Source organism: Anolis sagrei, chromosome 2 (genome assembly GCF_037176765.1).
Source record: "Anolis sagrei isolate rAnoSag1 chromosome 2, rAnoSag1.mat, whole genome shotgun sequence".
Lineage (NCBI taxonomy): Eukaryota > Metazoa > Chordata > Lepidosauria > Squamata > Dactyloidae > Anolis > Anolis sagrei.
In genome coordinates this window covers 195,339,942-195,364,112 of record NC_090022.1, presented here as the reverse complement: position 1 = coordinate 195,364,112, position 24,171 = coordinate 195,339,942, and the positions used below count along the sequence as shown (strand labels likewise).

The following is a 24,171-nucleotide window of genomic DNA, read 5'->3' as shown; positions in this document are numbered from 1 at the left end:
TCAACTCACTTTATGAACTATTTTGAAATACATGGGGCAGAAAATGTGAATCATGCATTTCTACATGGCTCAGAACTAGCTTCTTAGCAGCGAGGGTCACTGGAGAGGGCATGCAATCTTGTTGACATGCGTATTTATTCACATTAGACAAATAAATCAGTCTTTCTGCTGACAAATGTGTGTTTCTGCCTGACAAGGCAGGAACTGGGCTGAGTGAGTGCCCTCTGATCCTCCAGCATTCAACATTGCACACTGGAAAGTTTTTAAACTACAGCAGGACTCTGTGTATACTCTGATTTCACAGGTGCACAGAATGTTAGCACATTTTAGTCTTTCATTTAATTAAAACTGTCTGGTCTCTATGAAGACAGAGATATACTTGAAAGCATTGTGTGATTGTCTGGGTAGACATTATAAGGCAGAGGAATTGCTGTGTAAGAATTCAAGGTAACTCCTTAATATTTTCTGTGGCTAGTAAAACCACAGAAAAGGTTAAGGAGCTACCTTGAATTCTTACACAAATTATTCCACAGCACTATGTGTGCAATTTTTTCCCCTTCAGACAGAACTTGAACTACCTATATTGAATTCTGAATGTTTATCATTATAACTACATTCCAAGCTCTGGGCATAGTGTTCAGCGGAAGCCTCCTGTCAGTTTCACAGTATTAGTCTGGTATATTCATAATTCAAAAAGTAATAGTGGCAATGTGTTGTTAAAGCTTTCATGGCCAGAATCACTGGGTTGCTGTGCGTTTTCTGGACTAGATGGTTAAAAGACACAGATTGCCTTCTACCTAGCTGGAAGTTTTGTTTTAGCATTGGTGCTGGGAAGACATAAGACAGGCTGGAGAAACGCAAACTTTCTGTATTGGGTTGCAGCTTCACCTCTGCACTAAAACCAATGTAACAAAAACTGTGAAAGACAAGACTGTTTTAGCCAATCCTGCTGTAGCTGTGTGTGCTTGTCTGTAATGGACAGGGCAAAGCAATGGCTTCAGGGATATTTTGCTTAGCAGGCATGAACAGCAAAACGAATAATAGGAAAAACAGATATACCTCTATCACCAGCTATCCCAGTAAGTTGAAGAAGCACAGACCAATAAATATGACCACTGAAATGGAAATTGTAGTTTGAGCTGGTAAAAGAAGAAAAACATCCCTGGATGCAAAAATCTCTAGAAGGTCAAAATGTATATTGTTGGTTTAGATTTTAAAAAATTATGAACCATAGTAAACTGCTCCTTTTTGTAGTGTACAAAATCCCTATCCCTATTCTTTTCATGTTCTTTCTGCCTTTCTGCTTGTGGTACCAAATTTTCTGCAAAAGAAATAATGCCCAGGGACACAACTACTTCAGGTTTTTTTAAAAAAATATGAAGTAATAGACAAGTTAAAGCTCCACACATTCCTTAATAAAGTTTATTGACTTATAACTATGCTTAAGGAAATACACTCAAGGGTTAATATGCAATTTAGTTTAACACCTTACATTTTCAACAAAGGCTTGTATATAGTTCAGGTAAATAAAAAAAAATCCCAAGACATGTGATTTGTTCTGATTTTACAACTATCACAAACGTACAAAAAGCTCTTCATGCACTACAGTAGATAGAAAGCATGAAAAAAATTACCTTTGGTTTAAATTGAGAGAATAATACACGTATTGCACTGTAAAAAGCTTCAAACACGGTGCAACCAAACATAAAATGTTTCAGTGCCAGCTTACAAAAAGTTCTTTACCTAGTGTGATTTTCTTTCTAGGAGAGGAAAAGATGTATATACACATGTGTGAAACAATTCTATACACTACCTGGAAGTAATTAATGTATTTTGTATCTCAGCATATTCACTACACAATCTGTTTCCAAAAAATCTAACTGAATGTGTATTTGCAACCAATCAACAGAACTTAACATTTTGAAATCAACAATGTTATCAATAAACTGACCTGTCAGTTTGTACTGTAAAACAAATTTAAAGTTCCAGCCCTTAGGTCAATCAATCTCCATATAGCAGCAATATTAAGTTCCTAGTTATCCAATTCTTAATTACGTGTAGTACTGATTTTTTTTAAAAAATTGTTATCAAAAACACTGACATTCTGCAAAGCCATAGTGTCCATCATGGCGCCAATAATATGAGATAATGCAGTATGTGTAAAGCCTGAGATGTTACAACAAGCCCTGCTGCTGAGAGAAGCCCTTGAGTAAGGAAGATGCTGGAAAGATGTATCCCAAATTCCTTTGACCCAAGCGGTCAATTTATAAAATACCTATTTTAGACAGAAACACATTAAGTTGTCTACATTTTGACCCTAATTTTGCTTATTCATTACAAACGTCTAAGATTAAGACATCAGAAATAATCTATTTTTGTTGCTATAGCTTAAAACTATGCAACTGTAATCTTCAATTCCCCCTGTTCTAAACAGTGAACATGGTGATAATATACTGGAATTTCAAATCAATCACAACATTCAATATATCTCAGGACACACTGATCACATCATTGGAAGATCTGCTCTTTTAATACTTAAGAGTTGTATGCTCTCGTGCTCATGAACAGGTCCCAATAGAGACACTGTCTTCTTCAGTCATCCCAAATGTGAAATCATTAGTCCTAGTCATATGCCAGTAACTATTCTGAGCAATGTAACAGTATTTTTCATTTAATATCAGCCATCTAACACCATTAGATCCACTGCCACTAATTTGCCTTTCTCTTTTCAACCAAGTCAGTTTTAAAACGTTATTTTAAAAAGTAGCAAGGCCACAAATACCATCCTTCTAAAATGGAAACTTTCTATAAAGTAGCAAGAGAACAAAAGACTTGTCTACACAGTGCTGAAGTTTCTAGCCACCATCCAAACCGCCAAAATGATGATATTTTACATCCAACAATGAAGTTGTGTGTAACATTATTCCAACTAATTGGTTAGGAAGACATTTCAGCAATGTTTAATGGTTCAACATAAATATAGTTGCAACTTGATTCTCAGATGATAATGATTGTCACAGCGAAGGTAAGTCTTGAACACAAGCTATTCCCACACAAATAACTAATGTTACACAATTTCTGTCCTAAAGGGATCTTTCTCCCTCAGATCTTTGGCCTCCTATTACAAATCTCCCACCCCGTTTTACACAGAAGTCTAAAGTTCTTCTATTCAGTCAAGGTATGTTAAAATGAAACCACAAAACATTCCAACAGAAAGGAAGAACATAGGGGAAGACTAAATAATATTCAAGCTACTAATGCAAGTTCAACTGTTGACAGGGAAGGGGAGTATGTCATAAATATAGTTTGCTTTAATAATTTCACAGGACATAAAACTACCTTGATACAGAGGCACAGTCAATAAAGGAGTCTTTCTGCATAAGTCCCAAGAAATGAATCACAGCAGTGCAAGAACACAGCAATGGAACCTATGCTGAAACTTCCCAACAGGCTATGCCTTCTGACAGTGCAAGATTCCATGTTTGCTTGTTTTGTTCTTACAAAAGATATATCTACAAACTAAAAATGATTTGGAAGAGGTTGTGTGGTCCTTTGCCAATTTATTTAACTCCCTGAAGGTTTCCCATTACTTATGTATTTCAAAATGTTTAAGGAAGTCTGAACTATCAATGAACAAGTTTCAATTACTTGTGACATTTCTCCCAATGCCTACAAAATTAGCAATTCAGATTTCTAGTAATTTCAATTTATCTGTATGTCACCTATAAAAAGGGCAATTAATTTAATTAAAACTTCACTGAATACAGAACAGGAATGTCTACATCTGCCCCGATTCAAGGTTTGTTGCTTATAAGGATATTTCTAACAGGCTGAATTTCAAATGAATAAAGGTCTTAGTCCCGTGGAAAAGGAGCAACATGTACGTTGAAAGTCTCTCAACTCTGTATGGATGGAAATAAACACAACCCATGGAAAAACTAAGTGTCTGAAATGCATTGTGTTCGCAAGTTTTCACATGCAAAAAGGAAATCTGAAAAATATTCTGGTTTGCATTATTTTGGATATTTTATTTCTACTTACCAATATTACAGAACTCAATGAATATTAATGTAAATGTTCCCCTAGCAAATACATATGATGCAAGCCTTATGGAAATGCAAGTGACATAACGAGGGAGAGATAATGTGCATATGGATCTGCTTTTCAATTTAAGGGGCCTTGGAAACACTTTTCTCTGCATAACAAGTAGCAACTTCACAGAAGTATTGCCTGCTTAAAAATACAGACAACATGGTACTAACATTATTACTGTTATCAGTTAGATCCAGAGGTTCCTTTTCTACACTCTGTCTTATGTATGGAATATGAATAAAGTTCCCAACTTAAGAGGTATAATTCAAGTAAAGCTCCTCAGATAAACCTTAATGAAATGAGTACCTATAAATTAGTTAAATTACTTCTCTGCAGAACAACTTTCCTGTGGATGATGCAAGGGCCAATTTATTCCAAATTATAAAATTAATGCTAGCAAAGTATCCTTATTCCACAAGCTTTTAACCAGAAATATTGCGGTCAAAAAACACAAATAATACCGGCCTTGATAAGCAACAAACCTCGAAGTGTCAAGATCAAGGGAAAGGAATTATTTAACAAAATCAAACATGCATACAGAAAATCTACTATACAGCACAAATACTAACCTTCCTAAAGGCTTAAACTGCATAGGTACAAATAAAAACAATTATGTGCAACATTTTCTTCTCTTAAAGCACAAAAGAAAACAACAACCTTGTCTTAAAGTAGTATTTATAAAATAATGGATTCACTATTCAAAAGAGAGGGGGGATGAAAGAATCTGGCTTACTGATCATTACTGGGGGACCTGAATACCAATTAATAATATGGTCATGTGATGTTTACTGTGAGCCAAACCTCAACTTTTCCCCAGAAGCGCACTTTTTATAAAACAAGCCATTGTATTTTTCATAGTTTAGATAATGAGTTCTTTATGCACTCACTGGTTTAAACAAGATAAACAAAAACAAAGACAGTCATCTGGATGCATGGTAGCATCATCCCTGCTTTTAAGATGCCATGTATATAATACTTTTCTCCACAAGCATGGATAGCCTGTGTACTTGGCACATCCCAGGGAAATATCTACCAGATAAGAGTTTCAGGGCTTCATCCCGTTTTACGACTATCCCCTTCAAGGAGGAGTTATGTGCTGTTTATCAGACACGCCATCACCCTTAGAAAGATCCTGTCCACACACAGATATATATTCTGAATAACAGAATCATATGGGCAGAACCAAATCTCGTAGAGCTGGCAGTTACCCCTAGTTCTCCTGTCCATATGATACACCTCCTGCAATGGCATGCATGTAATCACATCACAGTAAAGTAGTCTGATTCTGTGGCAAGTGTGTATAAGAAACAAGGTCAAAGGAAAGGAGTCTAACCTATGGAATCAGAAGATATCACATGCGAATAACTCCTGGAGGGGAAGACAGGGGCACCCATATATCTGACACCCATTTCAGGCTGACGCTTATTCCAGACTGGAACATCTCCTTGGGAGCATAAAAAGTGGGCAGGCCCCTACTGTGGGCCCCATCAATTGTCTTCTGCACAAGTCCTATGAGAGCACAATAGCGCTTTTGCATAATCCATTTCTACAGAGCTTATGCGGAAGACACTCAGCAGACAGCATCCTAAGGCTACTGCGCTTAAACAATCTAATTTGTGTACAGCTCTGTTGTAAACCAACAGAAATATAGAAGTGATTCCAGGGCTCTATCCCAGGGACTCAAGCCAATTTAGCAAGCCACAGACTTACATACCCACTTGCCCTCTCTAATCAAAGAGGTACAAGTAGTTAATTAGAGAAACGTTTCATCAAAGGAAAAGAAACAACAACTTAAAAAGTATAAGCAAACTGAGCTTAAGCAAAGATTCTACAAGAACTGTACCTAAGCTCTATACGATTTTACAGAGGAAGAATAAATTGTCATTATGCCACCATTTGGTTAACCTTGCCCCTTTGTTGCCTTTTCAAGGTAGTATACATTTACCAAATGGCGGTTCAGGTGTTTACTATATTCACTTTCTTTTTTAAATGAGCGATCACAGAATATACACACATAGTTCTCCTTGGTGACCTTGACTTCAGCCTGTTCTTCAGGTGCCTTCTGACTTGTTTTCTCCTGGGCTGTCCGGGCACCATTTAACCCAGAATCATCGCTGCCTTCTGAGATGTTGTCACTTATATCGCTGCCATCATGACTGTGGATGCCTTCATCCTCTTCCATTTCCTGACTTTCATTTACTACAGTGCCTCCTGGTGCTGCAGAAACTAGGCCTGTTTTAGTGCTTTGCTGATTTTTTTCTGGCAACTGCGAGGTTGACGCTCCTCCTGCTGGGTCTTCAGCCTGCAATTCTTCTGTGGAACTATCATGTTCTGGATGTGGGCTACTCACAGTTTCTCCCTCATCTGTTTCCATTGGCTGAGTCTCTTGTACCACAGCTGGATTAGTCACCACTTCCATTTCACACATTTGTGTTGTCTGAATATTTTTGGCAACATTTAATAATGTATCCTCCAACATAGCTGTCTCTTTTTCCAAGGTAGCATTCAAATTTAGAGCACTAATCCTAGGGGTGACTGCCAGTTCTATTCCAATTTCATTCTCAGAAGCAGTTTGTGAAGTGTCTTCTTCTGCCATGGTCATTTCTTGGTCTTCCATTTCCACCTCTACATTTTTGTCCACAGATTGTACAGATGGTGACTCTAAATCTTGCATGTTTTCCCCAACATCTGAAGGAATAACGGGTTGCTGCCTATTGCAGGAATCATTAGATTTCTTCCTTTCTTCCTCTAGAGGCTCTATAGGGAGGGTGTCCTCACCTACAATATTCTCACAAGCAGGCTTGCTGTTATTATTAACAGACTTATTCTTCAGCTCTTTCTTTCTTTTGTTCTTCTTAAGACAAGACTCTTCTTTTTTTGCATCCTCCAACTTATTGTCATTGTTTTGAGACTCCTGACATTTCTGAGATTTCTCTGTTTTCTTTTTCTTTTTTGCAATTATATCATCAACATCTGTAACAATGTCTTCTGGAAGAGAGTTATTCTCAGCTGTTCTTTTCAGTTTCTTCGTTTTACCAGTTTTCTCCGCCATTTTCTCAGTTTTCATGTCTTCATCCTTATTTTTGGAAAGAGTTTTGCGACTTCGGGTTGTCACTTTCTCTAAAACAAGTTTCTTTTCTTTTGGTAAGTTCTCTCTCTTTTCATTTTTCGGTTGGTTGAATTTCTTTTCTTCTTTTGACATGTTTTCCTTTTTCTCTTCTTTTGACAGACTTTCCTTTTTCTCCTCTTTTGTAGCTCTCTCATTTTTCTTTTCAGCCAGCTCTTTCTTTGCTTGGTCTTCTTCCACTTTATGTTCCACATTTTCTGAAATGTTCACTTCATTCTTTTTAGTCCGTAGCCTTACTTTTGAGACATCCATTGTGATATCACAACAGTCAGGATGCCTGGATTTGATGTGATACTGCAAGTTGCATTTCTTGGATGCAGCATACTCACAAACTGGGCAAAGGAACTGTCGTGGGCTGACATGGAGCTCAACGTGTTTCTTGAAGTTGCTTCGATCAGCTGTTTTGTATTCACAGTGAGGACAGACCAGTGGCTTCGGACCATCATGGACCTGCCTTGCATGTCGAGTCACTTCATGCTGGTTTGACGCCACATAGCTGCACTGTTCACATTTAAATGGTTTCTCACCTGAGGCAAAAAAAAAAGTGGGAAAGAAGCCCGTTAACATACTGCATAGCTACAGATGCAAACAATTATTTTGGGGGTTTTTCCCTTGAATTTGAAAATTAAATGATTTTACACTTGGCACATTCACATGACAACAAATACAAAAAAGAAGAAACAAAAACAAACATGCAAGCAATCACAAAACCACATATTCCATCTATGTTAAATACATACCAGAAGAGATCACGCAACAGTAATATTAGTAATTCGAATCCAAACCAAACTGGTCCATTGAAGGCAGTGTAGAAAAATGGAAATTACAAATGAATAGTTGTGTTATACAAATCTTATGCTGCAACCATATAAACCCAAAATTGATTACATTCCCACATTGCTAAAACATTTCTGCAGTATTAATTCATCACTCCACATACAGTTTCAAGATAACAATATAAAATGTTTGTGTTTCTAATCACTCTTTAAGATTCAGAACACAAAAGGCGAATATATCTCCAACAATGCAAACGTCAATGATATTCATTTTTAATGCAGTGGTTCAACTTAATCTGTGTCTTGAAATGCTGAACTAGGCAAGCAACATTTGGAAAATATTTTGCTATTAAAATTAATGTATTCTGACTAAGTTTCCCCATATTCAGATTCCTCAATGTTTTGCTGAATTTTGACTTTCCACTCTTGTCTAAAACTAAGGTTGATATCAACAAAATGGGAGAAATTAGATCCATGTGTATAAAACTGTACTGGTGAATGGGGACTTCCCCACTGCATCTGTGTCAATTCCTTAGAAATGCTACAAAGAAACCCAGAGGACCTTGCAGAAAGAATACAGAGGGATCTCCAAAACTGGGTTACAGGGTTAAGATCTAATCTGCTATATTTTATTTAACTACGACCATCTTTTGACTTTTGACTAAGTTTTAGACAGTAATGAGAAACTGTGCATTGTTCCACAGGGTATATATTTCCATTTTAAAAAACCAAGGAAAAATGCTATGAATTCCTTTTATTTGAATACCAGTTCTTGAGTAAGACCATCTCTTTGTGAATAATTACGTCTAAATTAAAGTCATTAATTTTTCATTCTAAACAAAACAAATAAAAATAAGTGTCAAACAACGAAGGGTCCTAAATTTATTAATAAGGGCATTAACATCAATTTGTGGTTTTAAACACTACAAACTAGTGTGTCCCTTCAGATATTGCTGAATTCCATGTCCCAGCAGACCTGAACAGTACAACCAATGGTGAGGAATGCTGGTTGTTACCATACAAGAAAATCTGGCGAGCCACATAATTCCCAATTGTGTTCTGAAGGAAAATCCATTCATGCATTTTAAAAACACAATGGGCTCTGCAAAAAAATATTTCAAAAGAATGCTCCCGTTTGTTGCTCCAGATAGAAACCATGCACTCCTTCAAAATACTTCATCCCATACCCTCCCATACCGTTCTCCCTCTCCAACATTTAGTCACCATTCTATGCCGATTTAGCAACCCCATACTTCACTCTGATTGTTCAAGATCCCCACCTCCACCTTAAGATTTTTCTTTGGTAAATATTTTTGTACTTCTGCAAACACTCTGGTTATCCCAAACCTTGTAATACCTCCCTCTGGACACAAGAGTAGTAGTACTCTGATTACACAAAAATGGCATTCATGTCTGAAAACTGGAAATAAAGGGACTCAAAACATGTAAAGCAAAATATATTAGTTACATGTAGCACATTTCCCATCCATTTCCTCACAGTAAAGTTTAACTCCGTGTGCAAAACATAGAATATCTGAAGCCAATTTCTTGTTGCCTCAAAACAATTGTTTCTTGGATAACATTATTTTAGAAATAATTGAAAGTGCAGTTACAATCCTCCCATATTATGTGCTGCTGCATAAAAACCTCTTCTATTAGTGGAAATAATGCAGAAGCTAAACAGCAGGCTTCTTAATCAACATTATATAAACCATAATCTCTCTTAACCTCAATTTTTTTGTTTCACTCAAATTGTAAATTGTAAACTGCCCCCCAGTTATGGAATTACTGCCCACTGATGTTTTGCTCCAAATCCAACCCTACACATCTTTTGAAAGTGTAGATTCTGTACAGTGGACTTCTGGTATGAAGGATCCACTTATTTCTAACATATGTTTATACTTTGAAGTGTGGTTAACATCTCTATTACCCTGTTTTCAAGATGGGTGGGCTATAAAAGTACACAATATAATCCAGACAACACCAAAATAGAAAGTATGTTGTTAATATCCACCCATATGACAAGGGCATTTAGAAAGACCATGACAGTTCACAGCCAGATAAAAAGAGATAATGAATAGGGAAACAGATTTTCGCACACCTAGTTTCTTTTTACCCTGTCAAGTTTAGGACCCCAGTTTTATCTTGCAAACAGTGGCAGCTGATGGCTCTCCCTAACAATGCGATAATTAATCTTTTCTGGTTCAATGTTGTGCTTTAAGTGAACTATCCAAGATATTGAGTCTCATGGGGGGAAGGTAACACTGAGTACCATAGATAGTTTGTTTAAAGTTCAGACTAGAACTAACAGAATAGATTCACTGCCACATGTAGATAGCAGCCTCCAGCTACCGCTGCTGCTAAATACAGAGTTGAGAGCTCCTGGTCATAGAAACATGCATTGCTCAGGAGGAGACAACTTCAGAGGGAAGTAAAACGGTAAGATAAAAGTTTAAAATTTTAAAATTTTGTTTCAAGATTTTTGCTTATCACTATTGGGTGGGGGAAAGATTAGTTTGTTTAACACATCAGCCATTGGCATTGTTATACCTAGCAGAATAACCTCACATTACACAGTGTAACAGAAGTTTTAACTGTCTTGATTCAATACATAGGCCAGGGACCGTAAATGATCATGCACAGGATTCCTGCTGTGGGTTCCTTTAAGAAACTGCTTCTCCCCCCAGCTGTCTGTCCCAAGCTACTCTTTCCTCACCCAGGTTTAAGCAAGGGATTAGGAAAAAGAAAGTTTTAAATCCAAAGAAATATATTGCTTATGTATCTGCAGTAGCACCAGCAAACTGTTTTAAGAATTGGAAGGGGTCAAAAGGAACATACATCAATACACAACTACCACTGTAATTTGGGCCAGCACGTTTTTCAGATACATAAAGAAGTCAAGGTATATTTTAACAAATTTTATGCCAACCATTTCTGAGAATAATACCCACAGCAAAGATATTGTATAGGTGTGGAACATATCAGTATCCTTCCCACCACACACATAGTAGTTTCAGTGTTTGATACTTCCCCAAAACAGAAATATATTGAAAAAACAAGAAAAGGAAACTTCGCTTATCCTCAAAATACTACTACCACTCAACCACTCAGGGTGGAGAAACTTTCAGAGGCTGCATGAGGCCTTCAGACAGTATACTACTACTGCCAACCACTGCACAGCATATTAAAAATACAACCGATCCTGACCACCATAATGCTCTCGAAATGCCCTTTTACCAACCTGAGTGAGTCCGCATGTGCCTGGTTAAGTGAGTCTTCTGAGAACTTGAATAAGGACACATAGTACACCGATAAGGGCGTTCTCCTGAGAAACAGAAACAGCATTTAAGCCTTTTTACTTTGCTCATAAAAACCAAACAAATAACTAAGTAAGACAGGTTTATTAAAGAAAAGTCAAATAAACATCACACCTGGGTTCAGAATTGTATGCAACTTTCTTCCTCATGCAGTCTACTAAATCTAGTGATGCTTCAAATACAAATTATCCTTTTAAAACCTCATCTTTTTCACTTAAAAACTAACCCTCCTGCCTTTCAAATGTAAATGTTGTCAGTTAGACCTGATTATTTCACAGAATACATACTTGCTTTGGGGTAATAGGACTTAAGTTAGCTATGAGTTTTTAATAAAAAAAATATGCTCTGCAATGGGTGACAGTCCTAAAAATAAAACAAAAACTGTTCAAATTATTCAGCATCAGAAAAATTATCATTGTGAGGTTTTTGGTTTTTTTTAAGAAAACTGGCTGAATTTATAAAATACGTTATTCCAAGTTATTCATTTCCATTATATATGTAAATCTTACAACCATGCAAGCAGAGGGGTGACATTATTTCCCATATTGTAAAATGGGGGAGAAATAAACTAGTGGCAAGAAACAGTGGGTTGCTTAAAGCTGTTTAGTAAACACATGGCTGGGTGTTATATTCAAGGATTTCCTGCCTCACATTCTTAGATGAGTGCCCACAAATCAATCCTCTTAATTCCTAAGATAGCAAGTAGTTTCCTACATGCACGATTTCTGGTGTGATGCAAGTGAAAGGATGAAAGAAGATCTCTCACAGCTTCCAAACTGCAGCAAAAACACGAAGAACTACAACTCTTCCTCTGAGCTTCGAACTATTTGAGAGGGCTTAAGGGACATGTGTTCAGGTTTAAAACAGGACTCTGCCATGTCTCCTGGGTCATCGGTTGGAAGCCCCTCCCCCCAGCACCAACTGACACTCTGGAGCCAGAATGAAGAGCATGTTCTAGACCATGTCTCCTGGGCCATCAGTTGGGAGCCCCTCCCCCCAGCAACAATATAGTAATATATAATACTAATATTGTGCTGTGCTAATATTATAAAATATTGTATACACATATAATATTGATAATATAATGTAATACAATGTAATACTACTAATAATACAATATAATAATTTTGTCTAAGCTATTCTGCGTCCCCTTTGGGGTGAGAAGGGCGGAATATAAATGTCGTAAATAAATAAATAAATGATTTAATGGCCAAACTAAAACTATATTTGTCAACACCCCAACTCTTCCTCCTCTCCGGGTAGTCTTTCTTAGGGACATGACAACTTGAAGACTGCTATTAAAAGGAGCTCCAAACATCTTCAGTCCACTACATCCAACACTTTCCTTTCTTGCTCTAGAGTCATTCATCTACCTAACTCTAGACTTTATTCTCTTGGTTTTTAAGCCGCACAAATGGCGGTCACTGTGCAACCACTAGGGCAAGCCAGATAAAGAAAGGCATAGGGATGGGAAAGTTCATGGCAATATTAAACTGACCTTGACAAATACATCATGCCAGTGTTTGTATGTCTAGTTTTAGCCACTAAGGACCCTTCCACACAGTTGTATAAAACCCACATTGAAGTGGATTATATAGCACTGTGGACTGAGATAACCCAGTTCAAAGCAAATATTGTGGATTATCTGCCTTGATATCTGGGTTATATGGCTGTGTGGAAAGGGCCCAATTTAGTCATGCTGCAAGTATCAAATCAGCTGGGTCTTCTTGACAACAAATATGTTCTAAATGCCAGAACCTACCACAAAATAGAGAAAACTAAAAATCAAAAGTAATTGTGTCATATATGTGATAAGAGTACATGGGTGACACTTCATCTGTAAGAAAGGACCCGCTTATACAGCTATATAAACCCTGTTTATTTCAATGGAACTAGAGAGTAAATATGGTGTTTGGGATTAAAATACTATTTTCCCATGTTCCTCTGTTGACACCCAATGACCTTTTGTATTTGAGAGGGGGTTGAAAGGGGGAGCTTTTAAGAAAGACTGTGGTTCCGATAGTCTTTTAAATTCTTTGTAATATAGCAAATGCTTAAACATTATTAGTTTAATATTTGTAACACTGTTTTTAATCAGACTGTGTGTTGCCTTAAGTCCTGGATTAAAGGTAGGATTGGAAGAAGGAATGGTAATACTAGTGCTTGAGAGTGACATTATTAGTTCAATTCCGATTGCCTTTACTAATCAAGGCAGGAATGTACCATATTTTTCAGAAAATAAGAAATCCTACATACTTCAATATCCAAAATAGGTTTCAGCACTACTTAAAGCCATATACAATTACAACAAGCATGTTTTCTATGCTAAAACCCAACAACTGGGAGAAACATGTATTAAAGCCATTTGAAATTTGCATTTTCTACTTAAATTACAAATTTAAACTTTTTAACTGTTGGTAAAATCACAAATAGCTTTCAAATTACTTCAATAATTTTTTGTCCTCCTATTTTCTGTGCTATTGTGGTTCAAAATAACAGCTTTTAGTATTAATCAGTTAGCATTCCTAGACATGTTTGCTATATTGTTGGAGGCGGGGCAAAAATAATCTCACCTTGACTACTTGAAAAGGTTTTTAATTAACATTCATTTTGACAAAAACCAAAACTATCATAAATCACATGACTTGGCCTTATGTACATGATTTTTTCCAAAATAGCTAATGCAGTTGTCATCTGCTGGGGGAAAGATACACAGCATCAATTCACTTTAATATGTTTTTTTAAAACCATGCAAATTAAGAGTGCTGCGGCCCAAAACTATGAGGAGATAAGGGGCTTAACAACAAAGGTAGTTTGGCCAGTAAACTATCAGTTTTGTTACAGAAGCAAAGATCCTAACTACCATGCTATGGCAATGGGGTTTGTTTTTTTCCCTCTTATTACTGAAGGCTCATTCTGAATAGCATGCAAACTACTTTGAACAATTATTTTGATGTAATGACTTACTTCTTCAGTTAGTAGATCGGCCAGCACAAGGGGGGGGGAAAGATAACAGTGAGGAACCAAACTACAAAGATAAATTTCGTTTCTTATCATATTGTTAACTTGAATTGTTACCAACATTCGTTAGCACATTGTACAATGTTACATCCTAATCAATATTTTACATTGCATAAATGAATAAAGTGCAAAAACAGAGGTACTACTGAATGTTAAGAAAACAAAAATAATGGCTACAGAAGAGCTATGTAACTTTAAAGTGGGTGATAAAAGCACCAACATTTTGTTTACCTCAGTTCATTCGATCAAAATGAAGACTACAGAGAAGAAAGCTAAGGTTAGAATTGACAAATGTGAAAGGATTAGACTAAAGACACAACATTGAGCACCAAAGTCAGGATCATCCATGCCACAGTCATTCAAATTCATGTGTATGGATGTGACAGTAAAGGAATCCAAAAGGAGAAAAAAATCAACTTATTCAAAATGTGCTGCTGAATCGAAGTTCTATAGGTACAATGGAATTCCAAAAAAATCCATTAAATTGGTGCACGAGAAAATGATTGTAATGAAGTTGATTGCTTAACTTTCCTTTTGTACACCCACCAGTTTCCACTAACCAAGCAAGTCAACAGCATGCAGTAAAATGAACAAGTGGTTCTCTAATTAGGGGTTTATTCAAGTTTTTTATTCCTTCAGTAACAAAACCAGGTTTCGTTCCTTAAAAAAATGAGCTGCTAATGTCATAAGAAAAATCAATATTTTCATGATAGAGCAGACACTACAAATCGAATCAATTTAGTTAAGGTTTATTATTTTATCCTCTAGCATGCTGCCAACACAAAAGGGTAAGTACACACACACAATCAGCATATTTAAAATCATTAAAGGTTCTACCCTTACTGCACAAGCTATAACACCAACATTTATTACAATTAGCCTTAGGAAATAGAAAGGCATCACTCACCTGTATGAGTTCGAATATGTTGAACATAGTTATTCTTCCGATCCGAGAAGTAGGAGCACTGTAAACATGTGTACACTTTTCGTGGAAAATGGTTCCTTAGGTGCTTCTTCCAATGGTATTCACTTATTGTTGTGTATGTGCAAATTGTACATTTGTAGACCTTTTCATTTTCTCCAGCTTTATTGTGATGCTTCAAGTGAGCCAGATAGTGATCATACCTATTAGTGTTGTAGCCACAGCGATCACACCTTATAGGCCCCTTGGAGAAATCAACTTCATCTGTAGTGCTGCTGGAGTCAACTTCGCCATGCTTCTCAGCTTTTTCTTCTACTATGAATCTCTTAGCACTGTGCACCCGAATGTGATGGACAAACTCTTGCTCTGATTCTGCCTCATACTGACAGGGCTTACAACGAAACGGTTTGTTCTTCAAGCTTTTACCTCTATCATCTACACTCTCTGAGGAATTTGACAACTGGAAGCCCTCTGGGATCTCTGAAAAATCAAAATCTTCTGGGTCACCTGACAACCGAAAACCTTGAGGAGCATCTGATAACTGGAAATCATCTGGGTCACCTGACAATTGGAAGTCTTCAGGGGACCCTGCCATTGGAAAATCCTTATCTAGGCTACACTTAAGAGAAGACTCAGTTGCTTCTTCAGTTTCAAGGCTACGAACATCCGGTGATCCAAGAGTTCTCACTTCTATATCACCCAGGTCTTCATGATCACGCTCCGCGGCATGTGCATCCTCTGCTCCTTCTCCATCACTATCTGAAAAATTGGCATTGCCTACAGTTGTCAGTTCAGCCATTTGCCTCTCTTCATCAACCATGTATTCGCAGCAGTTGCCACTAACTTCTCCTGTTAAGGCTACATTTGCCAACATAATGAGCTGAGGAGCTGCCAGCTCAGCTTTGGAAAGTTCAGAAAAGTCATACATGTCGTTTGACAAAGTCATGTTGAGGTTAGTATTGCCAGAAAACAGGCTGCTGCCACCAGACTGTCCCAGGACTTGCATTGCCATAACTATTCTGTAAAATAAAAAGATTTTTTTTCATAAGTTGCATGTCTACAAAATCCATGTTATAGTATCAAAAAATTAAAACACTTCACACAACAAAGACCAAGTAATCAAGATTAAAATTCAAAGACAGGGATATAAATTAAATGAATTAATGAACTTTTAAAATAACTGCTTGTAAATTCCCTGTGTTTTGTAGATTGTATTTTGTGGTGCTTGTGCTCCATGTGGGGTTTTTTTTTTTTTGTTTTACTTTGTTTTCAATCATCCCTATACATATGTGTTTGTAGAGCTTGTGTTTTCTTTCTGTTTTGGGAGTTGTTTGTGAGGTTTTCCTGCATGTTTATACAAAAATATGAGTAAGCCCAGAAAGAAAACCAAGTTTAAAAGGATATGGAATATTTCCCTTCATAAGATTGAATAAAATGTTTTAAATAAGATTTTGTGTAGATTAATTCTCCCCAAATTACACTATGTAACAAAATTTGGGGAAAAAAACTGTTCCTGATTTGAAAGTGGTATTTTCTGTTTATGTATGTACTTTGAAAGTAGTTGTTATACTCTAGAAACTTCATTTTTGTGGCTGCCACAAACTATGTTTAATTGGTTGAGACTCAAGATATTCATTGAAAAACTACAGCAAAATGTGATGATGCCGAATGTCCTGCAAAAACAGTTTTTACAGTTTAATAAACTTTTTCCATCTTTTTATGATAAACCATTAGGAAATGACATCTATAACCCAGGAACAAAAATTGTGTTACATGGTGTTATTTCTAAGAAGTGTACAAGTAGGTAGACATTGCTGAAAGACTTCATCAGTGCTATTCAAAGTGGTGAGGAAACCATCAGCTGCCAGTCTACAGCAGGTTTTTAGGGAATGAACAGTTGCAGCCAAGGGGCACAAAAACAATACTGGTCCTTGGCACATTAGCAGGGAAAAAGCTAGTTCCCTCATTTCAAATAGCTTAAAAACTACTATATTGTGTCAGTTCATTTTTAATTGAAGGTATTGGTTTTCCTTTCTCGGGTTCTTTTTAAAGGTATCAGTACTTTATACTGCAATGGACACTATGGAGGACTTTATTGTGTGCATTCAAGTTGTTTCCAACATATAGCAAGATTTGTTCAGAGGTTTGCCACTATCTTTCTCTGAGACCTGCCCAAGATTATTTGGCGGATTTAATGGCTGACCAGATACCTGAACCCAAATCTCCAGAGTCATAGTCCAATGCTCAAACCACCATTGCCATGTCTATAGAGAAGCAAAAATAATATTGTTTTCATAAGACTGACTATTATTGTTCTTGCTGGTTGTTTTGACCACCAATTAGCAAAACTAATGCAGTTCCTTATTGTATATGTATACTTCACTGTTCAGCACTTCGTAGTTCTATTAACATTTTTAAAAATGAGTAAATTGAATATGTAATTATTTTCTGATTAGGATGAACTTTTATTAAGCATAATAATTGAAATCCAAACCAGTATACCTGTTTTTAAACTGCACTGTGTGTGGGGGGGGGGGGGGGGTTGTGTTTCGTGTTTGTGCAAAGATAATTTCTGTTAAAAACTGTTGTGTCATAGCAAAAATGTAGTTTAACATTTAGAGAGCAGATTTTTAGCTCTGCCTTGAGCTCATGGAATTGGATAGAGAAGGATGCTTGTTGCAAGATGAGTGAGAAGTAAGTGAAAGAAGTTTAGCTTGAGGACATGATAAGAAAGACTTGAGTGCAGAAATATACCAAGAACATGGCTGAACCTTAGTACAAGATATAATGAGAAATCACATTTAAAAGAAACCAGGACTGGTAAACCACTTTCAAACCACAGTTTTCAGTCAGTTATTTGCCAAAATATAAACCATGTTATACTAGCTGATGTAGACTCAAGAGGTTCAAGCCAATGACAAATGCTGTCATAATAATTATCTGCAAATAATTATTATGACAGCATTATTATGACACTGTGGTCAATTTATTTGATAATATTTCACAGTACAAGTTTTAATCAATATTTTGATAAGCTGATAGCTCCTTTCTCTCTAAGCCTGCACACCTACCCATTCAAGAATAAGCGTTAATAGACATTAATGCATTTTAGAGGAAGATAAATCTTTTCAAGTTTTCCTGTTGTTTGACTCTTACTTGGGATTCTGGGACAGAGGTCTAAGAGAACTGCACAATTGTGTTTGCTTACATTTTATAATTATATAATGCTGTTCATCATAATTAAATGGTTATAATTTATTTGGAATTCAATTAGGCATTTTGAGTCTCTTTTAAGAGAGAAAAGGGGAATATAAATAATAAATAATGTTGTTTTTAAATAAACATTAACTGTACGGAAGTTATCAGTACTGCTGAAAATTAAGGCTTTAATATGGATTGTCTAACAAGATTTATAAAATCCTTGTTAAAATCAGTCTTAGGGCCCTCCCACACAGCCATATAACCCAGAATATTAAGGCAGAAAATCCCACAATATCTGCTTTGAACTGGGTTATCTGAGTCCACAATGTTATATATTCCAGTTCAAAGTGCCCCCCCCAAGGTGTTGAGAAGGGCGGGGTACAAATGTTTGAAATAAATGAAATAAAAATAGAAAATGTGGGATTTTATTCAGCTGTGTGGAATATATATAAATATATAGTCATTGTGTAAAGTCAAAGTCAAAGGATGACACATTTTAGTTGTGCTTCCATATAAATAATAGTTCAACAGAGTTTTTATGCAACCTTTTACAGGACAACACAAGGGGAGAAATGTACCAGTACACATCTAAGAATTCAGTACAATGGTTGGCTGCTTTGTCTGATCCTTGGGGGGGGGGGGGGTCCTCTACTGAAAAAGTGGCCCAACTTTTCAGCAGTAAATACTGAGATGGAGCAAACAATGAGTGCTAGGTAAGACTATAGGTGTTTCTATTCTTTGTCTAATCAACACATTTGGTTCCTCAACACCAACACTTCTAGGCCAAAGAGCACCACTTGCTTGGCACTGTTAGTACTTGCTAGAAGTTCAGCACAGTGAATCGCTACCAAACTAAGAATGGGGAGGGGCTTCTTATTACCATATGCAGAAAGAGTTTCACTGTGGGCCCTTCCACACAGCCCTATATCCCAGAATATCATGGCAGGAAATCCCACATTATCTGAGTGTGGACTCAGATAAGCCAGTTCAAAGCAGATTTTGTGGGATTTTCTCCCTTGATATTCTGGGATATAGTACTGTGTGAAAGGGCTCTGTGTTGGGAGGATGAAAGAGAGAGATTCATAACGTTGCAACTGAGGAGAGGTCAGAGTACGGCTAAATGTTTAAGTATGTACACACATAGGATTTAACAGAGAATGTCACAGAAAAAGAATTTTCTGGTGTTAATGGAGCAGTCTGCATATCCAACCTCAAATACATGTAATAAATAAAAAATAAATTCCCAATTCTCATAAAGCATACTGACTCTAAAAAGCAAATCAACTACAAGTCCTACAAATCATTCCCTGAATTTAACATCCAAAATATTATGGTGGATTAAAATTCTCATTTCATGAACATACATTATTTTGGTTGGGGGATATCCTCCTACCACTATCTGCCTCACATGGCTCATGCGAAAATATCTGAAAGTGCATCAAAAACTACAAAGTCTGTGTAAGTAATCTTGGGCATACATTCTTGGGAGCTGATAGTAGGGGCTAGACTCCTACGACGCTCCATTAATTTAAGTGCACTACTCCCGTTCTATAGTATCAGAACAAAAGGTCTAGTTAAAACCAGTATTCAACTTGTAAACGGGAAATAAAGGGAATAGCCAATTCCATTTTATGCATGAAATATGTTTGGGGTGCACTATCCAGTGTTTTGGGAACTAATCCTGTTACACCAATTAACAATTCACTCACAACAAATAACATTTCAAAGGTCAGATCTTCTTAAGACTGTCCACATGGATAGCTCTTTTCTTATTCTGGGTAGTTTCTACACTGTACAAGCTAAATATTGAGCCCTGAAGCTGCCCGGGGGTGATTAATATGTAAACAGGCATTCTGTTCATTGAAGCTGAACTCTCGCAGGCCCCTTCCACACAGCTGTATACATCCCACATTATCTGCTTTGATCTGGAATGTACGGCCGAGTGGACTCAGATAACCCAGTTCAAAGCAGACATTGTGGATTACCTGCCTTGATATTCTGGGTTATGACTGTGTGGAAGGGTCCTATGACATGTTTATATGGGGAGTATCAAGGCAGAAAATCCATATAACCCAGAGTATCAAGGCAGAAAATCCCACAATATCTGCTTTGAACTGGGTTAACCGAGTCCACACTGCTATATACTTCAGTTCAAAGAAGAAAATGTGGGATTTTATTCAGCTGTGTGGAAGGGATCATAGTTTCAAAACTCTCTGTCCTGCAGGAATTCACAACAAAATACCTATACATCACTGTGTGGTCAAGGATTCATTTTCCAAATTTTAGAGAGCGGAGGAATTACTTTCCTTGCTAAGGTGCTGAATAAAATCCAAATGAACACACACTCATTCATGCAGCAAGCTAAATATATTGGATAGGTTTATCTGGCCTTGAAATTAGCAGACTAACCACGTGGGAAAGGGGGGGGGGGGGCGCTTAAATAATATCCTGGTTTCCTTTGGGCCTAAACGCAAATGAGCTCAATGACCTACATACACCACTCTGAAGTCATCACTCTGCCAAAAAGCCAAGAAAACTAGGGGCCCTTCCACACAGCTGAATAAAATCCCACATTATCTACTTTGAACTGGAATATATGGCAATGTGGACTGTGATAACCCAGTTCAAAGCAGATATTGTGGGATTTTCTGCCTTGATATTCTGGGTTATATGGCTGTGAGGAAGGGCCCTGAGTGCACGCTGCAATATATACCAGTTCAAAGCAGATATTGTGGGATTTTCTGCCTTGATATTTTGGTTTATATGACTGTGTGGATGGGCCCTGAGTCCACACTGCCATATATTCCATTTCAAAGCAGATGTTGTAGGATTTTCTGCCTTGATATTTTGGTCTATATGGCTGTGAGGAAGGGCCCTGAGTCCACGCTGCCATATATTCCAGTTCAAAACAGATATTGTGGGATTTTCTGCCTTGATATTCTGAGTTATATGGCTGTGTGGAAGGGCCTGAGTCCACGCTGCCATATATTCCAGTTCAAAACACATATTGTAGGATATTCCGCCTTGATATTTTGGTTTATATGGCTATGTGGAAGGGCGCTGAGTCCACGCTGCCATATATTCCAGTTCAAAGATTATAGTGTGGGATTTTCTGCTTGATATTCTAGTTTATATGGCTGTGTGGAAGGGCCCTAGCTGCGTTTTAAAAGTTTCAAAGTTTCCCAAGGCCAAAGGACGTCCCTTTCCTACAAAAAAATCAAAGTAAAGATCTCCAGGATTATTTGCATAATTCCATTTGAGCGAATGCACACCACGACAAAGTTCTTCTTTCCTGCTTGGGCAAGCAAAGGAAGTGCAGGCGAAGGCCAGAGAGTTTGCAATTTGGGAACAAGAAGAAAAAGAAAACTCGTTTGGGAAATGGAGGTCTACCACTATCGGCGGCTGCTGCTGCATTCCAGAAATAGGCATTCGGCCATTTTCTGAAATACCAAGCAGAAGCACAAAGCGGCTCTTTGCAGCAACTCTGGTTGCCTGTGCTTCGGCCTCATCGTCTTCCCCACGCCTCACAAACTTTTCCCTCGCGGGGATCCACACAACACTACCACCACCCCCCTTAAAAAAGTGGGGAGGGGGCAATCTCCCCCAACTCTTCCTTACTCCTTCCTTCCCTCTCCCCCTCCCTATCCATCCACTCGAGTCTTTTCTCTCAGAGGAAACTCCCCAAACTCTGAGAGGGGGAGAGAAAGGAGCAGTGGCGCGTGGAGGGGGGGGGCGAAGGAAAAGAGGGCCCAGGCCTAGACGACCCACACACACAGAGAGAGAGAGAGAAGAGGAAGGTCACCCACCCTGCGCCCAGTCAGTCAGTCACCCACTCACTGGCTGCCGGGGGGAAAGGGAGGAATCGCTGTCCAGCTCCAACAGGGCGGTTGCGGCCTGCTTGCCTGCCTGCCTGCCTCGCCTGGGCCCCTCCCAGGCCGGGAGACGGCGGGGAAGGCGGCTCCTCCCCAGCAAACTTCCTGCCTTCCCTCGACGCGGCGGAGGGGAGAGGCGGAGGGAGGGGTGAAGAGAGAGGCAGGGTGGGAGGGAGGGAAGGGGCGCCACTCACGGCCTCCCCGTCGTCGTCGCCTCCTCCTCCTCCACCTTCTTCTTCTTCTTCCTGAGAGGCCTCAGCGCCTCGCTGCTGCTTCTTCTCCTTCTTCCCCCTCAACTCCGCCCCCTCCGCCGCCTCCAGATCAGCCCTGGACAGCGCCACAAGCGCGCTCGCGCTCCCTCCCTCCCTTCCCCCTCCTTCCTCCTCTTCGTCCACACACGCAGCACGTCGTCGGCGTCGCCCTCGAGGCGCGCTAGCTACGCACCTTCTCCGCCTCGCGCTCCAGTGGTGAGGTGAGGGGTGGGGGGAGCCAACAAGGCGGCGAGTCTCCTCAGGACAACGGCAGCAGCGGCCGCGCGCATTCCAGCACTCACCACGCGCTGAGCGAGCGGCCACGCCCCCTTTTTTCTCCTCTTCGTTGGGATAGAGAGACTCTGAGGGGAAGGCCCCGCCCACCTTCTCGCCGACGCCACGTGACGCGCCCTGCCTTGCCCCGCCCCCTCCCACTCTCGCCTCAACCCCCTCCCCCTTCAACCACCACCACCACTTTCCCTCAACTTGGCTGAAGTAGGCCTTGAGGGGGGAGGGGATGGAAGAGGGAGGGTCTCGCCTCAACCCTCTCCCGTCACCACCACCACTTTCCCCCAACTTGGGTCAGGCTGAAGTAGGCCTTGAAGGGGGAGGGGATGGAAGAGGGAGGGAGCAAAATGATTTTATTATTGTTTATGGTTGTTATTATAAACAAGGCCTTCGCCATCCATGCTACCAGTATTTTTTTTTAAAAAAACTATAATTTTAACAGCAAATAAGGAACAAAACTCCAACACAGGGGAAATCCACTCAAGAATCAATCAGGAACAACTAACCACCTCTCAACAAAGGATCCCCCCAGGGAGGAACAAGGGACACCTAAAAACTGTCAGGCCATCAAATGCCAATCAAGGTGGCCAACTGAGATATTCACACCTAGTTTCCACAGGGAAGGATATTAGAGGCCAAGATGAAGTATTTTGGCCACATCATGAGAAGACAGGAAAGCTTAGAGACAACAATGCTGGGGGAAATGGAAGGAAAAAGGAAGAGGGGCCGACCAAGGGCAAGATGGATGGATAGGATCCCTGAAGTGACTGGCTTGACTTTGGAGGAGCTGGGGGAGGTGACAGCCGACAGGGCTGAACAAACAAACAACATAAACCCAATTTTCCTAGTTCCAACAGACTTCACAACCCACTTTCCCTCAACTTGGCTGAAGTAGGCCTTAAAGGGGGAGGGGATGGAAGAGGGAGGGTCTCTCGCTCTGAGAAAAATGTTTTTATTATTGTTTATGGTTGTTATTACAAACAAGGCCTTCGCCATCCATGCCAAGGCTACCAGTATTTTAAAAAACTCCAAAATTATAACAGCAGATAAAGAATAAAATTCCAACACAGGGGAAATCCACCCAAGAATCAATCAGGAACATCTAACCACTTCTCAACAAAGAATCCTCGCAGGCAGGAACAAGGCACACCTAAAAACTGTCAGGCCATCCATGCCAAGGTTACCAGTATTTTAAAAAACTCTGAAATTTTAACAGCAAATAAAGAACAAAACTCCAAAACAGGGGAAATCTAGTCAAGAATCACTCAGGAACAGCTACTCAATCACCTCTCAACAAAGGATCC

The 24,171-nt window shown here is 38.8% G+C and overlaps 1 protein-coding gene across 4 annotated transcripts; it reads right to left on the bottom strand.

Moving 5' to 3' along the window:
- Positions 1-1,400: 1,400 nt before the first annotated feature.
- On the bottom strand, positions 1,401-22,909 carry REST (RE1 silencing transcription factor). Of its 4 annotated transcripts, none has more exons than XM_060762689.2 (4): positions 22,773-22,909; positions 15,241-16,274; positions 11,237-11,320; positions 1,401-7,746 (listed from the first exon to the last, which is right to left on the bottom strand). In XM_060762689.2, exons 2-4 carry the CDS (start codon positions 16,265-16,267, stop codon positions 5,993-5,995), a joined length of 2,865 nt encoding a protein of 954 aa, XP_060618672.2. In that variant the 5' UTR covers positions 16,268-16,274; positions 22,773-22,909; the 3' UTR covers positions 1,401-5,992. The 4 variants fall into 4 exon arrangements, with proteins under 4 accessions (XP_060618672.2, XP_060618676.2, XP_060618675.2 ...); XM_060762693.2 differs by lacking the exon at positions 22,773-22,909 and adding an exon at positions 22,523-22,638; XM_060762692.2 differs by lacking the exon at positions 22,773-22,909 and adding an exon at positions 22,263-22,495.
- Between the last annotated feature and the right edge of the window lie 1,262 nt (positions 22,910-24,171).

Excerpts from the sequence above, each read along its gene's own strand:
- REST (XM_060762689.2), bottom strand. The coding sequence starts at position 16,267 with ATGGCAATGCAAGTCCTGGGACAGTCTGGTGGCAGCAGCCTGTTTTCT. Across the intron at positions 11,321-15,240 it reads ACATATTCGAACTCATACAG|GAGAACGCCCTTATCGGTGT; the intron begins GTGAGTGATGCC and ends TCTGTTTCTCAG. Across the intron at positions 7,747-11,236 it reads GCACATGCGGACTCACTCAG|GTGAGAAACCATTTAAATGT; the intron begins GTTGGTAAAAGG and ends TTTTTGCCTCAG.